General features: G+C 44.4%; 1 protein-coding gene across 4 annotated transcripts in view; it reads right to left on the bottom strand.

The window, feature by feature from the left end:
• Positions 1 to 16,116, bottom strand: part of slc12a3 (solute carrier family 12 member 3) — a 109,491-nt gene that overhangs the window by 56,089 nt on the left and 37,286 nt on the right. For all 4 annotated transcript variants that reach the window (XR_015078795.1, XR_015078794.1, XM_085991224.1 and 1 more), the window contains exons 12-15: positions 13,482 to 13,605; positions 12,692 to 12,793; positions 11,483 to 11,638; positions 5,227 to 5,326 (exon numbers count right to left, since the gene is read on the bottom strand). Coding sequence is in view for 2 of the 4 variants with exons in the window: in XM_085991224.1 (XP_085847350.1) it covers positions 5,227 to 5,326; positions 11,483 to 11,638; positions 12,692 to 12,793; positions 13,482 to 13,605 (482 nt within the window). In the remaining 2 variants the exon portion in view is untranslated. The remainder of the gene's footprint in view (positions 1 to 5,226; positions 5,327 to 11,482; positions 11,639 to 12,691; positions 12,794 to 13,481; positions 13,606 to 16,116) is intronic.

Raw genomic sequence — 16,116 nt, 5'->3', positions numbered from 1 at the left:
CAGGATTATGCTGTCAAATATTTTGAGCCAGATTTTGATTGGGATTTGGATGTTGTAGCATTTTCTTTTTATTGCATATAGGGCTCTTCGTGCTTTTTCTTTAGTGCATTCACTGATATGCTGAAGCTCCCTGATTGCTGTAATAGTTAGACCAAGGTAGGTTGTAGCTCATAGTGTGTCCTATAGTGGTATCACTGAGGGTAAACTGGTATTTGTTTTCCTGACATCTGGGCCTTTTTGAAAAATCATGATGTTGGTTTTCTTTAGATTTACTGTTAGAGCCCAATTTTGGCAGTATTTGTCGAGTAGGTCTAGTTGTTTGCTAGTAATCCCTGTTCTGTGGGAGACAGCAGAACCAGGTCATCCGCATAGAACAGGGATTTCACTTCTCCATCCAGGAGACGGAGACCTGGTGACTCGCTTTGCTCCAGCATGTCTGCTAATTCATTTATGTATATGTTGAACAGGGTCGGGCTCAAATTGCAGCCCTGCCGGACGCCTCTTCTCTGGGTGAAGAAATCGGTGCGTTTGTCTCCAATTTTGACCCCGCATTTGTTTTTCAGATACATTGATTTAATAAGGTCATAGACTTTGCCCCCTATTCCACACTGAAGAAGTTTATAATAGAGCCCTTCGTGCCATATAGAGTCAAAGGCTTTCTTGAAGTCGATGAAACAGGCGAATATTTTCCCATTTTTTGTTTGGTGTATATGTTTTTCAATGAGGGTGTGAAGGGTATAGATATGGTCGGCGGTGCGGTGTTTTGGAAGAAAGCCTATTTGGTTTTTTCTGAGGATATTATGTTTGTTAAGAAAATCAAGTAATCTACTATTTAGAATACTGCAGAATAACTTCCCTAGACAACTGTTGACACAGATGCCGCGGTAGTTATTTGGGTCTGATTTGTTTCCACTTTTATATATGGGGGAGATTAGTCCTTGGCACCAGATATCGGGAAAACAGCCTGAACGTAATATGATGTTGAATAATTTGAGTACCGCACCCTGCATCTCCATATTGCTGAACTTGAGCATTTCATTTTTGATGTTGTCTGGGCCACAGGCTTTCTTTAGGTGGAGAGATTTTGTTTTTGTGGCCAGTTCTTTCCATGTGATTGGGGAGTCTAGAGGGTTTTGGTTGTCTTTAATTGTTGCTTCTAATGTGTGGAGTTTTTCTGTGACCTGATGTTGACTTGGGTTTGTTTCGTTTATTGGGATGTCTTTGTAGAGGTTTTCAAAATGTGTTCTCCAGATGTCGCCATCTTGGATTGGTAATGCTTGCAATTGTGTTGTACTCAGGTTATTCCACATTTCCCAGAATTGTTTTGGATTGGTGGAGTTTTCAATTTCTTCGAGTATTTTGTGGGTATAGTTTTGTGTTTTGTTCCTAATGGTGTGTTTATATCTTTTGAGGGTTTCATTGTATCTAGTACGTAGGTCCGGATTGTTTGGTTGGCAATGCTTTTGGTTTGATATTTTTCTCAGGTCTTTTCTGGCATTTTTGCATTCGTGGTCAAACCATTTCTTATTTTTATTTTGTCTTTTGTGACGCTTCCTCTTCTGTTTCACAAGGTCGGCTTTTACAGCTGCCTCATGGAAGATCATATTTATATCCTCTATGGCCATGTTTACACCATCTCTGGTGATCTCGTATGGGTTTTCTTTAAATTTTGATATTTTACTTGTGAGATCAGGTGACTTTAGTGCTGTGATGAATTTTTCTCCACTGTCTGGGGCCCATCTGTATGTCTGGTTTATTTTATGGAGCTTACTGGGTTCCTTTTTTGTGTCTGTCGTTTGGGCAGAAAGTTTAAGGTACATATTTATTTGGTTATGGTCTGAGAGGGGGGATTGCTGCCTGACAGTGAATGAGTTGATATCGCAGGGGTCCAGGTCAGTGATTGTATAGTCCACCACACTAGACCCAAGAGTTGAGGAGTATGTGAGTCCCCCTAGGGAGTCCCCTCTGAACCTACCGTTATCTATGTACAGGCCTAAGGCTCGGCAGAGTTGCACTACCTCCCTACCGCTTTTATTTATTTCACGATCAAGGTTGTTTCCTTCTCTCTCTCTCCTCTCCTTTCCTTCTCTCTCATCTCTCTCTTCCTTCTCTCTCTCTCCTCTCTCTCCTTCCTTCTCTCTCTCTCTCTCTCTCTTCCTTCTCTCTCTCTCTGTCTCTCCCTTCCTTCTCTCTCTCTCTCCCCTCTTCTCTCTCTATCTCACTCCCCCTCTCTCTCCTCTCTCCTTCCCTCTCTCTCCTTCCTTCTCTCTCTCTCTCCTTCCTTCTCTTCTCTCTCCTTCCTTCCCTCTCTCTCTCCTTCCTTCCTTCTCTCTCTCTCTCTTTCCTTCTCTCTCTCTCTCTCTCCTTCCTTCTCTCTCTCTCCTTCCTTCTCTCTCTCTCCTTCCTTCTCTCTCTCTCCTTCCTTCCTCTCTCCTCTCCTTCCTTCTCTCTCTCTCCTTCCTTCTCTCTCTTCTCTCTCTCCTTCCTTCTCTCTCTCCTTCCTTCTCTCTCTTCCTTCCTTCTCTCTCCTTCCTTCTCTCTCTCTCCCTCTTCCTTCTCTCTCTCTCTCTCTCTTCCTTCTCTCTCTCCTTCCTTCTCTCTCTCTCTCTCCTTCCTTCTCTCTCTCTCTCTCCTTCCTTCTCTCTCCTTCCTTCTCTCTCTCTCTCTCTCCTTCCTTCTCTCTCTCTCTCTCTCCTTCCTTCTCTCTCTCTCTCTCCTCCTTCCATCTCTCTCTCTCTCTTCCTTCTCTCTCTCTCTCCTTCCTTCTCTCTCTCTCTCTCCTTCCTTCTCTCTCTCTCTCCTTCCTTCTCTCCTCTCTCCTTCCTTCTCTCTCTCTCTCTCTCTCCTTCCTTCTCTCTCTCTCTCCTTCCTTCTCTCTCTCTCCTCTCCTTCTCTCTCGCTCTCTTCTCCTTCCTTCTCTCTCTCCTTCCTTCTCTCTCTCTCCTTCCTTCTCTCTCTCCTTCCTTCTCTCTCTCCTTCCTTCTCTCTCTCCTTCTCGTCTCTCTCTCCTTCTCTCTCTCTCCTTCCTCCTCTCTCTCTCTCCTTCTTCTCTCTCTCTCTCTCTTCCTTCTTCTCTCTCTCTCTCCTTCCTTCCTCTCTCTCTCCTTCCTTCCTTCTCTCTCTCTCTCTCTCTTTCCTTCTCTCTCTCTCTCTCTTTCCTTCTCTCTCTCTCTCCTTCCTTCTCTCTCTCTCCTTCCTTCTCTCTCTCTCTTTCCTTCTCTCTCTCTCCTTCCTTCTCTCTCTCTCCTTCCTTCTCTCTCTCTCCTTCCTTCTCTCTCTCTCCTTCCTTCTCTCTCTCTCCTTCCTTCTCTCTCTCTCCTTCCTTCTCTCTCTCCTTCCTTCTTCTCTCTCTCTCTCTCTCTCCTTCTTTCTCTCTCTCTCCTTCCTTCTCTCTCTCTCCCTCCTTCTCTCTCTCTCCCTCCTTCCTTCTCTCTCTCTCTCTCCCTCCTTCCTTCTCTCTCTCTCTCTCCTTCCTTCTCTCTCTCTCTCTCCTTCCTTCTTCTCTCTCTCTCCTTCCTTCTCTCTCTCTCTCTCCTTCCTTCTCTCTCTCTCTCCTTCCTTCTCTCTCTCTCTCCTTCCTTCTCTCTCTCTCTCCTTCCTTCTCTCTCTCTCTCCTTCCTTCTCTCTCTCTCTCCTTCCTTCTCTCTCTCTCTCTCCTTCTCTCTCTCTCTCTCCTTCCTTCTCTCTCTCTCCTTCCTTCTCTCTCTCTCTCTCTCCTTCCTTCTCTCTCTCTCTCTCTCTCTCCTTCCTTCTCTCTCTCTCTCTCTCTCTCTCTCCTTCCTTCTCTCTCTCTCTCTCTCTCTCTCTTTCCTTCTCTCTCTCTCTCTCCTTCCTTCTCTCTCTCTCCTTCCTTCTCTCTCTCTCTCCTTCCTTCTCTCTCTCTCTCCTTCCTTCTCTCTCTCTCTCTCTCCTTCCTTCTCTCTCTCTCTCTCTCCTTCCTTCTCTCTCTCTCTCCTTCCCTCTCTTTCCTTCTCTCTCTCCTTCCTTCGCTCTCTCTCCTTCCTTCTCTCTCTCTCCTTCCTTCTCTCTCTCCTTCCTTCTCTCTCCTTCCTTCTCTCTCTCTCTCCTTCCTTCTCTCTCTCTCTCTACTTCCTTCTCTCTCTCTCTCCTTCCTTCTCTCTCTCTCCTTCCTTCTCTCTCTCTCTCCTTCCTTCTCTCTCTCTCCTTCCTTCTCTCTCTCTCCTTCCTTCTCTCTCTCTCCTTCCTTCTCTCTCTCTCTACTTCCTTCTCTCTCTCTCTCCTTCCTTCTCTCTCTCTCCTTCCTTCTCTCTCTCTCCTTCCTTCTCTCTCTCTCTCTCTCTCTCTCCTTCCTTCTCTCTCTCTCTCGCCTTCCTTCTCTCTCTCTCTCTCTCTCTCCTTCCTTCCTTCTCTCTCTCTCTCTCTCCTTCCTTCCTTCTCTCTCTCTCTCTCTCGCCTTCCTTCTCTCTCTCTCTCTCGCCTTCCTTCCTTCTCTCTCTCTCTCTCGCCTTCCTTCTCTCTCTCTCTCTCTCCTTCCCTCTCTCTCCCTCTCTCTCCTTCCTTCCCTCGCCCTCCTTCCCTCGCCCTCCTTCCCTCTCTCTCTTTCCTTTCCACACAGACAGACAAACTCATATATATAAATAAAAATTATTTCTACTTTTCATAACAACATGCTCTCAAAAAACCCTCGGCACCACCGGGCACTCCAGCTAGTAACTAATAAATGAAAGGAAATGAAAATAAAGCACATTTTTTAATGCCCCTATGATTGTTCGCCCAGGTTGCTCGTAGCAGTATCTGGGAGATTAATCTTTAATTCATGGCGACTCCAGGATAATCCTGGAGGTTTGGTGAACTGAGTATCTGCCAATTGCCAAGGTGATCTTTACTTTCCACATGACTGCCAGCAGTGAAATATGTGAATTATTTTATCTGTGTATAGAATGAGAGAGAAATAAATACTGTTACTAACAGCTGACTCAGTGGGAACGGAACTAGCGTTTGAGGCTGAGACCACCTTCTAAGCTTATTGGTCAATTTCTGCTTAATTGAGCTTTAAAATCGACGGCAGTCAAACTGGAAGAGTTGTGCTTGCAACAATTCAATTTTGTCCTATAAAGCTCAATTGGCTACTCTTTTATAATTTAAAGGCAGAATCATCCTTATGCCTGTTGTGAAATGATTTGTGAGGAATTGTTGATGACCCTCGATGGGAGAAATAAGTCAGGCTCTGTGCTGCTGTAAATCGTGTAATTATTTGTACATTACCTGTAATTTTTAATGTGATCATCCACTTCATTCAGCCCCACAGAATAGGACAGGGCCATGTTATAGGAACCAGCTTGAATGGATGATCCCCAATTTACAGCTTAAGTGGAAAACAAGAGATATACAGAAAACATATTAATTGAGTTACTTAAATACTTCTGCAATCATATTATGGGTTGGATTCTTACTTAGCTTTAATTGCAAAAATATTATTTACCATTTGGAGCTAGTGCAGATAGAACTTGAATGGGGCACTACATCAACTGGGAATCAAACACCAATCTAAATAAGAACATAAGAACATAAGAAATAGGAGCAGGAGTAGGCCAATCGGCCCCTCGAGCCTGCTCCGCCATTCAATAAGACCATGGCTGATCTGATCCTAACCGCCAATCTACTATCACAGAACCATCTCCTGAATCTAACAGAATTAGACACACGAAATAGGAGCAGGATCGGGCTACACGGCCCCTGGGCCCGCTCCGTTACCCACAGGGCCATGTCCGATCCGAACCTAGACTCATGTCCAAATTCCTGCCCGCTCCCCGTAACCCTTAATTCCCTTTACTTCTAGGAAATTGTCTATTTCTGTTTTAAATTTATGTAATGATGTAGCTTCTGCAGCTTTTTGGGGCAGCATATTCCATGGACCTACCACCCTCTGAGTGAAGTAGTTCCTCCTCATCTCAGTTTTGAAAGAGCAGCCCCTTATTCTAAGACTATGCCCCCTAGTTCTAGTTTCACCCATCATCGGGAACATCCTCCCCGCATCCACCCGATCCAACGCCTTCACAATCTTATATGTTTCAATAAGATCGCCTCTCATTCTTCTGAACTCCAATGAGTAGAGTCCCAATCTACTCAACCTCTCCTCATATGTCCATCCCCTCATCCCCGGGATTAACCGAGTGAACCTTCTTTGTACTGACTCGAGAGCAAGTATGTCTTTTCTTAAGTATGGACACCAAAACTGTATGCAATATTCCAGGTGCGGTCTCACCAATACCTTGTACAACTGAAGCAATACCTCCCTATTTTTATATTCTATCCCCCTAGCAATGAAAGCCAACATTCCATTGGCCTTCTTGATCACTTGCTGCACCTGCATACTAACCTTTTGAGTTTCGTGCACCAGGACCCCCAGATCCCTTTGTACTTCAGTACTTTCCAGTTCCTTGCCATTAAGATAATAACTTGCTCTACGATTTTTCCTGCCAAAGTGCATAACCTCACACTTTCCAGTATTGTATTCCATCTGCCAAATCTCTGCCCACTTACTTAGCCTGTCTATGTCCCCTTGCAGGTTTTTTATGTCCTCCTCACTCACTGCTTTCCCTCCCATCTTAGTATCATCTGCAAACTTTGATATGTTACACTCGGTCCCCTCCTCCAAATCGTTAATATAGATTGTAAAGAGTTGGGGACCCAGCACTGACCCCTGCGGAACACCACTAGTTACCGATTGCCAGTCTGAGAATGAACCATTTATCCCAACTCTCTGCCTTCTGTTAGATAGCCAATCCTCTATCCATGCCAGAATATTACCCCCAATCCCGTGATTTTTTATCTTAAGCAATAATCTTTTGTGTGGCACCTTGTCAAATGCCTTTTGGAAGTCTAAATACACTACGTCCACTGGTTCCCCTTTATCCACCCTATATGTTACTTCCTCAAAGAACTCCAGCAAATTTGTCAAACATGACTTCCCCTTCATAAAACCATGCTGACTTTGTCCTATTAAATTATGATTATCCAAATGTCCTGTTACTGTCTCCTTAATAATGGACTCCAAAATTTTACCTACCACAGATGTTAGGCTAACCGGTCTATAGTTTCCAGCCTTCTGTCTACTGCCCTTTTTAAATAAGGGTGTTACATTAGCAGTTTTCCAGTCTGCCGGGACCTTTGCTGAGTCCAGGGAGTTTTGGAAAATTATTACCAATGCATCCACAATCCCTACCGCCACTTCCCTCAAGACCCTAGGATGTAAGCCATCAGGTCCAGGTGATTTATCCGCCTTGAGTCCCATTATTTTACCGAGTACCACTTCCTTAGTGATTTTGATCGTGTTTAGCTCCTCCCCCCTATAGCCCCCTGTTTGTCCAGTGTTGGGATATTCTTAGTGTCCTCTACTGTAAAGACTGAGACAAAATATTCATTCAGTGTTTTTGCCATCTCCATATTTCCCACCATTAATTTTCCGGTCTCATCCTCTAAGGGACCAACATTTACTTTAGCCACCCTTTTTCTTTTTATATAACTATAAAAACTCTTACTATCTGTTTTTATATTTTTTGCTAATTTACTTTCATAATCTATCTTCCCTTTCTTAAATCAATGTTTTTGTTATTTTTTGCTGTCTTTTAAAGTTTTCCCAATCCTCTATCCTCCCACTAGATTTGGCTACCTTATATGCCCTTGTTTTTAGTCGAATACTATCCTTAATTTCTTTACTTAGCCACGGATGGCTGTCTTTTCTTTTACACCCTTTTCTTCTCAGTGGAATATATATTTTTTGGAAGTTGTAAAATAACTCCTTAAATGTACACCACTGATCATGTATCGTCTTACCCTTTAATCTATTTTCCCAATCCACTCCACTCAATTCCGTTCTCATACCTTCATAGTCTCCTTTATTCAAGCTTAGCACGCTTGTTTGAGATCCAACCTTCTCACCCACTAATTGAATATGGAATTCAACCATGTTATGGTCACTCATTCCAAGGGGATCCTTTACTAGGACATTTTTAATTAATCCTGTCTCATTACACAGGACCAGATCTAAGGTTTCTTGCCCCCTGGTCGGTTCAGTTACATACTGCTCAAGAAACCCATCCCTAATACACTCAATGAACTCATCCTCAAGGCAGCCCTGCCCAATTTGATTTGTCCAATTAATATGATAGTTAAAATCCCCCATAATTATAGATGTTCCCTTATTACAAGCCTCAACTATTTCCTGATTGATACTCCGTCCAACAGAGTTGCAACTGTTCGGTGGCCTATAGACTACGCCCACTAGTGTTTTTTTCCCCTTATTATTCCTTACCTCCACCCAAACTGTTTCATTATCCTGATCTTTTGACCCAATATCATTTCTCTGTATTACAGTGATTCCTTCCTTTATTAACATAGCCACCCCACTTCCCCTTCCTTCCTGCCTGTCGTTCCTGATCATTAAATAACCTGGTATGTTTAATTCCCAGGCATTGTCACCCTGCAGCCATGTTTCTGTAATGGCCACAAGATCATACCCATATGTAGTTATTTGTGCCATTAACTCGTCTATTTTGTTACGAATGCTACGTGCATTCAGATAGAGAACTTTCAAATATGTTTTGTGACACTTAGTTCCTGCTTTTGCCCTTTTTATTACTTTACCTTTTACTCCATACCTTCTGCCCCTTCCTGACACGCTCTGGTTTTTAATTTCCCCACTGCTACCTAAGTCTATGACCTTCTCTGTTGTCATTTTTATTATTTGCTCTCTAGGAACCTCCCCCCCACTAGTTAGTTTAAAGCCCTCTCCACAGCCCTAGTTATATGATCTGCCAGGACTCTAGTCCCAGCACTGGCCAAGTGAAGCCCGTCCCAATGGAACAGCTCCCTCCTGCCCCAGTACTGGTGCCAGTGTCCCAGGAAGCAAAACCCATTTCTCCCACACCAGTCTTTGAGCCACGCATTTAACTCTCTAATTTTATTTGTCCTAGCCAAATTCGCTCGTGGCTCAGGTAATAATCCAGAGATTATTACCCTTGAGGTTCTGTTTTTTAATTCGACCCCTAGCTGCTCATACTCCTTTAACAGTTAGACAGAGGTCATCACTGGCTCGGCGGGCAAGTCCTGATTCAGGATGTAAGAAAGACAAAGACTTGCGCTTTATTACATCTCTCAAAAACTTCTCAAAATGTCTGGCATGCATGGCTTTCAAATGAGCTACCATTGTTGTGCAGGCAATCATTTTGCACACAGCTAAGTCCCATATATGCCGAGCCATATAGACTGGGAAGGTCCCAGGTTCAATCCCAGTCTGTGCCAAGTTTGCTGGACTCAATCATGGTGGCTATAACTGCTGGTCCATGCTGCGCCACTCCTGGGCCTCGACCTCGCTCCTGGGCCTTGTCCTTGGAATGAGGAGAGCATGCCAGGGGATCTCAGAGACGCCGTAATCGTGAAAATCTTCAGGAAAGGTGACAAGTCCGATTGCGGTAATTACAGAGGAATCTCCCTGCTGTCTGCCACAGGGAAAGTCATCGCAAGAATCCTCCTCAATCGCCTTCTCCCAGTGGCTGAAGAGCTCCTCCCAGAGTCGCAATGTGGATTCCGCCCACTAAGGGCCACAATGGACATGATCTTCACCGCACGTCAACTACGAGAGAAATGCAGGGAACAGCACCAACTGCTGTACATGGCCAATTTGACCTCACAAAGGCCTTCAACACCGTCAACTGTGAGGGATTATGGAGTGTCCTCCTCAAATTTGGCTGCCCTCAAAAGTTTGTCACCATCCTCTGCCTGCTTCACAACGACATGCAAGCTGTGATTCTGACCAATGGATCCACCACAGACTCAATTCACGTACGGACCGGGGTCAAGCAAGGCTGTGTCATTGCACCAATGCTCTTCTCGATCTTCCTGGCTGCAATGCTCCATCTCACCCTCAGTAAGCTCCCCGCTGGAGTGGAACTAATCTACAGAACAAACGGGAAACTGTTCAACCTCAGTCCAGATCCAAGGTCATCCCATCCTCTGTCATCGGATTACAGTATGCAGATGACGCTTGCGTCGGCGCACACTCGGAGGTCGAACTCCAAACCATCGTCAACACCTTCACCGAAGCGTACGAGAGCATGGGCCTTACACTAAACATCCGTAAGACAAAGGTCCTCTACCAACCTGCCCCCGCCACACAGCACTGTCCCCCGATTATCAAAATCCACAAGACCTTGGACAACATGGACCACTTTCCATACCTCGGGAGCCTACTGTCAACAAGGGCAGGTGTCGATGACGAAGTCCAACACCGCCTTCAGTGTGCCAGTGCAGCCTTCGGTTGCCTAAGGAAGCGAGTGTTTGAAGACCAAGACCTCAAATCCAGCACCAAGCTCATGGTCTACAGAGCAGTAGTGATACCCGCCCTCCTGTATGCTTCAGAGACATGGACCATGTACAGCAGGCACCTCAAAGCACTGGAGAGGTACCACCAACGCTGCCTCCGCAAGATCCTGCAAATCCATTGGCAGGATAGGAGCACCAACGTCAGTGTTCTCGCTCAGGCCAACATCCCCAGCATCGAAGCTTTGACCACGCTCGATCAGCTCCGATGGACAGGCCACATCGTCCACATGCCCGATACGAGACTCCCAAAACAAGCGCTTTACTCAGAGCTCCAACACGGCAAGAGAGCCCCAGGTGGGCAGAGGAAATACTTCAAAGACACCCTCAAAGCCTCCTTGAAAAAGTGCGACATCCCCACCGACACCTGGGAATCCCTGGCCCAGGACTGCACAAAGTGGAGGAGAAGCATCCGGGAAGGTGCCAAACATCTCGAGTCTCTTCGCTGGGAGCAAGCAGAAGCCAAGCGCAAATAGCGGAAGGAGCGCACATCAACCCAAGCACCCCACACACCTGCCCCTTCAACCACCGTCTGCCTCACCTGTGACAGAGACTGTAGGTCCCGCATTGGACTCATCCGTCACCTGAGAACTCATTTTTAGTGTGGAAGCAAGTCATCCTCGGTTCCGAGGGACTGCCTAAGAAGGAGGCGGCGGCTATAACTGACCTTGGTGCTCCTGGGACAAGGGGAGGTGGTGGGTGATGTGGGAGGGAGTTCCTGTTCCTGAGTGCTAGTTAGTGACCTACATTGAAATGTGCACGTGTACACGTCAGGTGATGAAAGAATTGCGTTCAGCTGATACCCTCCAAAGTTGAATCATCTGCTGACCCTCGCTGTCTAGGCTCACACTTCAAGAGTGACCACGTAGATGAGGTAACAGAGGGCTACTGGTGACTGTGGAACTACATTCCAGCACAAGTCAATAGCTTCAGAGAAAGCCACGTTGTGCTTTTATTTACGTGTGTTACCCAACCACAAAGAATGCTATCAGTACAATAAATAAAAAGCTGGAAGCTGCTCCAGACTTCAGTGTTGTACCCAAATAAATGAACACACATGATTAACAGTTGAGTGCTTTAGTCTTTGGTGCAATACAGAATGCAGTAATAATACTTAGTGGCAGTTTTCCCAATCACTTACCAGGCTTTTTGTATAATGCATAAGCCAGAAGGAAGCCAACAATTCCAACAGCGATAAGGGCTGCCCACCATGTCAGTAAGAACATGATGACCACAGAAATGACTGCACCAAACAGAGAGGCCCACTTGTTGTAATATCTGAATGAAGGTCTCCAACCTTTAGAAAAATAAAGCAAAATTTATCATTTAAAAGTGATGTGAGTGACAGGCCATTCTGTGGTACTCAGTGGATGTCACCTGTATGACAAAACTACTGGCCTGATTTTTACTGACCATGCACATTTTTCTACAGTGTTATTGCTGCTCCACTTGCAACCTAGAGTCATAGAGTCACACAGCACAGAAAGAGGCCCTTCGGCCCATTGCGTCCGCGCCGGCCATTAAGCCCTGTCTAATCTAATCCCATTTTCTAGCAGTTGGTCCGTAGCCTTGCATGCTATGGCATTTCAAGTGCTCATCCAAATGCTTCTTGAATGTTGTGAGGGTTCCTGCCTCCACCACCCTTTCAGGCAGTGAGAGGGAACCTACTGGAACATTTCCAAATGATGTACCACAAATTTATATTAACAGGGGCAAGATTAAGAAAATCGTGAAAGGTGGCACACACCTACAACAAGATGTACATTGTATGGTAAAAATACACAGTACTGGGAGTGTACATAGGTTACATGTGAAGGGAAGGTTATTGATAAAAATATAGCTTGCAGATCATAGGGGCAAAGTCCATTTACAGAAACGATTAGAAATCTGTTGACAGAAAAATCCCCAAATTGTAAGAGTACCATGCTTCTGGAGCACTCTCTCTCTATTTTAATAGTTACTTTTCTGAAATGAAAAAGCTTTCATTTTTTTCCACCAATTTTTTTGTATTTTTTTTTTTAAATATTGAAAACGCACATTTCCTCTTCATAACCCAGAAATAATTATGGCTTCTAAACCACAGTTGCTTTGGCTAGATCACACAATCAGTCGGCAACCACAGGAAGGAACTGGAAGGCTGGTGTGCCCTAAGTGCATGAGAACCAAAATGGTATACAAGAAGTCAAAAACAGGTGATGGAGAGGATGAGGGACGTAATTGCACGCTGTTTGTCTCCAATTTCCACCATATTTTTGTTCTTTATATTTTACTTACCCGTCTTTACTTGCTGTCAGAAATAATTACCAAATCCACAACAAAACATTTTGAGAAACAGAAAATGGAAACTTGCCTGGGGAGTTGGTAATTGAAGCATGGAAGCAGCTAAAATTGATGAGAGCATATGAGCACAGGAAGAAGTTGGAGATGATGGGAGCAATCATGTTCAGTTCCGCTACATGCAAGAAAACAGGACAACATTGGTTACAGGTGCTTTGGGCACCCGATAGGTGACTATTAGAATGCATTGTCTACTATTGTATAATATGTAGTAGCACTGTATAATTTCCTTGAATCACAGCACAATTGTTCCTGTGTCATGACATGACGCAACTGAGGACTTTGATCATAACTGTGGTGTGTCTATTTTGCCATGGGAGGTAGGTGCCTCTCTCTCCAAACCACTGTCCTCTTAGAAATTTGCATAGTGTCAGTCTCTCTGCAGAACCTTTACAGCTTTGGAGAAATTTGCAGCACCATAACAGTTTGTAATTAAGCCGCTAACCTGTAACCTCTAGATATTGTATACAATAACTGTTCTTTTATAATGCGTTACTAGCCTTATAAAAATCTACTGATTTCTACAGCAGCATAAAACACATGCACCCCAACCACATCATATTTATATGTGTAAATTAAATTAAAAAGTACGCAATTCTTTATAAAGTATGCTATTAGATAGATATTTTTGTTCAAAATTAAATAACTTGGAATTCCTTATTTATCATTAGCATTTTGAACTGAACCAATCTTGCCACAATTGCCTATGTCACGCAAATGCAGATATAAATGCGTTTAGGTACAGTTTTAGGTCTCACCAGTCTAAGGTCGGAAAAGACATTCTGAGTGACCCAGAGACTTACCAATAAGAATGAAACCAATAGCAATGATGTAGGTGAGGAGGTAGCTGTAGATGGGCTCGTTGTTCTTCCCATAGCCCTTTCCAAAGAAACCAATACCAGGATAAAGATTGTCCTTGCACAGACACTGTTGGGAGACAAAGGTAAAAACACCAGTTTAATCAAACCATTGACTTTTACACAAAAAAAGCTTAGAACATTTGTAGAACAAGAACCTTCACTCTGTAATGTTCACTAATCCAATGTATATACATAGAAAAATAGCAGAATAGAAAACTGGGAGTGAATTATAAGGTTGGAACCTCAAAGGATCAAGTAAAAGTAAAAATTAAATGCTTATAAACATCATCTCAACCCTTGAAATGGTTTGGAGTCTAACTCACAACGTGGTGTGTAACGTATGAAATAGACAGAGCTCAATTTTAAGATAGCTCCTATTTTTATAAAAGTTCCAGAGCTTCTTAGCAGTTTGGGGAATCTCATTGCAGGGCTGGGTAATGTTTACTGAAGGATATTCTATTCCTTTGTCTACCAGATGATAATTCACCATGGACTAATGCATAGTTGTATCAATGGTTTTGCACCATTAAGCCATCTAGTTACATAGAAGATAGGAGCAGGAGTAGGCTATTCGGCCCCTCGAGCCTGCTCCGCCATTCAATGAGATCATGGCTGATCATCCAAATTCAGTACCCTGTCCCTGCCTTCTCCCCATATCCCTTGATCCCTTTAGCCTGAAACATAGAAGATAGGAGCAGGAGTAGGCCATTTGGCCCTTCGAGCCTGCTCCGCCATTCAATGAGATCATGGCTGATCATCCAAATTCAGTACCCTGTCCCTGCCTTCTCTCCATATCCCTTGATCCCTTTAGCCTGAAACATAGAAGATAGGAGCAGGAGTAGGCCATTTGGCCCTTCGAGCCTGCTCCGCCATTCAATGAGATCATGGCTGATCATCCAAATTCAGTACCCTGTCCCTGCCTTCTCCCCATATCCCTTGATCCCTTTAGCCTTAAGAAATATATCCAACTCTTTCTTGAATATATTTAATGAACTGGCCTCCACTGCCCTCTGTGGCAGAGAATTCCACAGGTTCACCACTCTCTGGGTGAAGAAATTCCTCCTCATTTCAGTCCTAAATGGCTAACCCCTTATCCTTAGACTATGACCCCTGGTTCTGGACTCCCCAGCCATCAGAAACATCCTTCCTGCATCTAGTCTGTCCAGGCCTGACAGAATTTTATAGGTTTCGATGAGATCCCCTTTCAATCTTCTAAACTCCAGTGAGTATAAGCCCAATCGACACAATCTCTCCTCATACGTCATTCCTGCCATCCCAGGTATCAGCCTGGTGAATCTTCGCTGCACTCCTTCCATGGCAAGAACGTCCTTCCTCAGATAAGGCGACCAAAACTGCACACAATACTCAAGGTGCGGTCTCGCCAAGGCCCTGTACAACTGTAGCAAGACATCCTTGTTCCTGTACTCGAACCCTCTTGCTACGAAGGACAACATACCATTTGCCTTCTTAACCGCCTGCTGCACCTGCATGCTTACCTTCAGCGACTGGTGCACAAGAACACCCAGGTCTCTTTGCACGTCCCCTTCTCCCAAGCTATTGCCATTCAAATAATAATCTGCCTTCCTGTTTTTGCCACCAAAGTGGATAACCTCACATTTATCCACATTATAGTGCATTTGCCATGTTTCTGCCCAGTCACCCAACCTGTCCAAATCGTACTGGAGTTTCACGACATCCTCCTCACAGCATACCCTCCCACCCAGCTTTGTGGCATCTGCAAATTTGGAGATATTACATCCAATTCCCTCGTCCAGATCATTAATATATATTGTGAACAGCTGGGGTCCTAGGACCGATCCTTGCGGTACCCCACTAGTCACTGCCTGCCACTCGGAAAACGACCCGTTTATTCCAACTCTTTGCTTTCTGTCCGCCAACCAGTTCTCTATCCAAGTCAATACCTTGCCCCCAATCCCATGTGTCTTAATTTTGCACGCTAATCTCTTATGTGGGACCTTATCGAAAGCCTTCTGAAAGTCCAAATACACCACATCCACTGGTTCTCCCTTATCTATTTTACCAGTTACATCCTCAAAAAATTCCAGCAGATTAGTCAAGCATGATTTACCTTTTGTAAATCCATGTTGACTTTGTCCGAGCCAGTCACTGCTTTCCAAGTGCTCTGCTATTACATCTTTTATAATGGACTCTAGCATTTTCCCCACTACCGATGTCAGGCTTACCGGTCTATAATTCCCCGCTTTTTCTCTACCACCTTTTTTGAATAGTGGGGTAACATTAGCTACCCTCCAATCCATGGGTACTGTTCCAGAGTCTATCGAGTTCTGGAAGATGACCAGCAATGCATCTACTATTTCTAGGGCCACTTCCTTAAGTACCCTGGGATGTAGATTATCAAGCCCTGGGGATTTATCGGCCTTCAGTCCCATCAATTTTCCTAACACCATTTCCCTACAAATACTGATTTCTTTCAGTTCCACCCTTTCATCAGACCCTATGTTCCCCGGCATCTCTGGGAGGTTATTTGTGTCCTCCTTTGTGAAGACAGAACCAAAATATGTATTTAGTTGGTCTGCCATTTCTTTGTTCCCCATTA

This window comes from Somniosus microcephalus, chromosome 6 (assembly GCF_052327205.1).
Source record: "Somniosus microcephalus isolate GS21.2 chromosome 6, FLI_Smic_1.0, whole genome shotgun sequence".
NCBI classification, from domain to species: Eukaryota; Metazoa; Chordata; class Chondrichthyes; order Squaliformes; family Somniosidae; genus Somniosus; species Somniosus microcephalus.
Note: the sequence above shows the minus strand (reverse complement) of the source record. Positions and strands in the feature narration are given on the sequence as shown.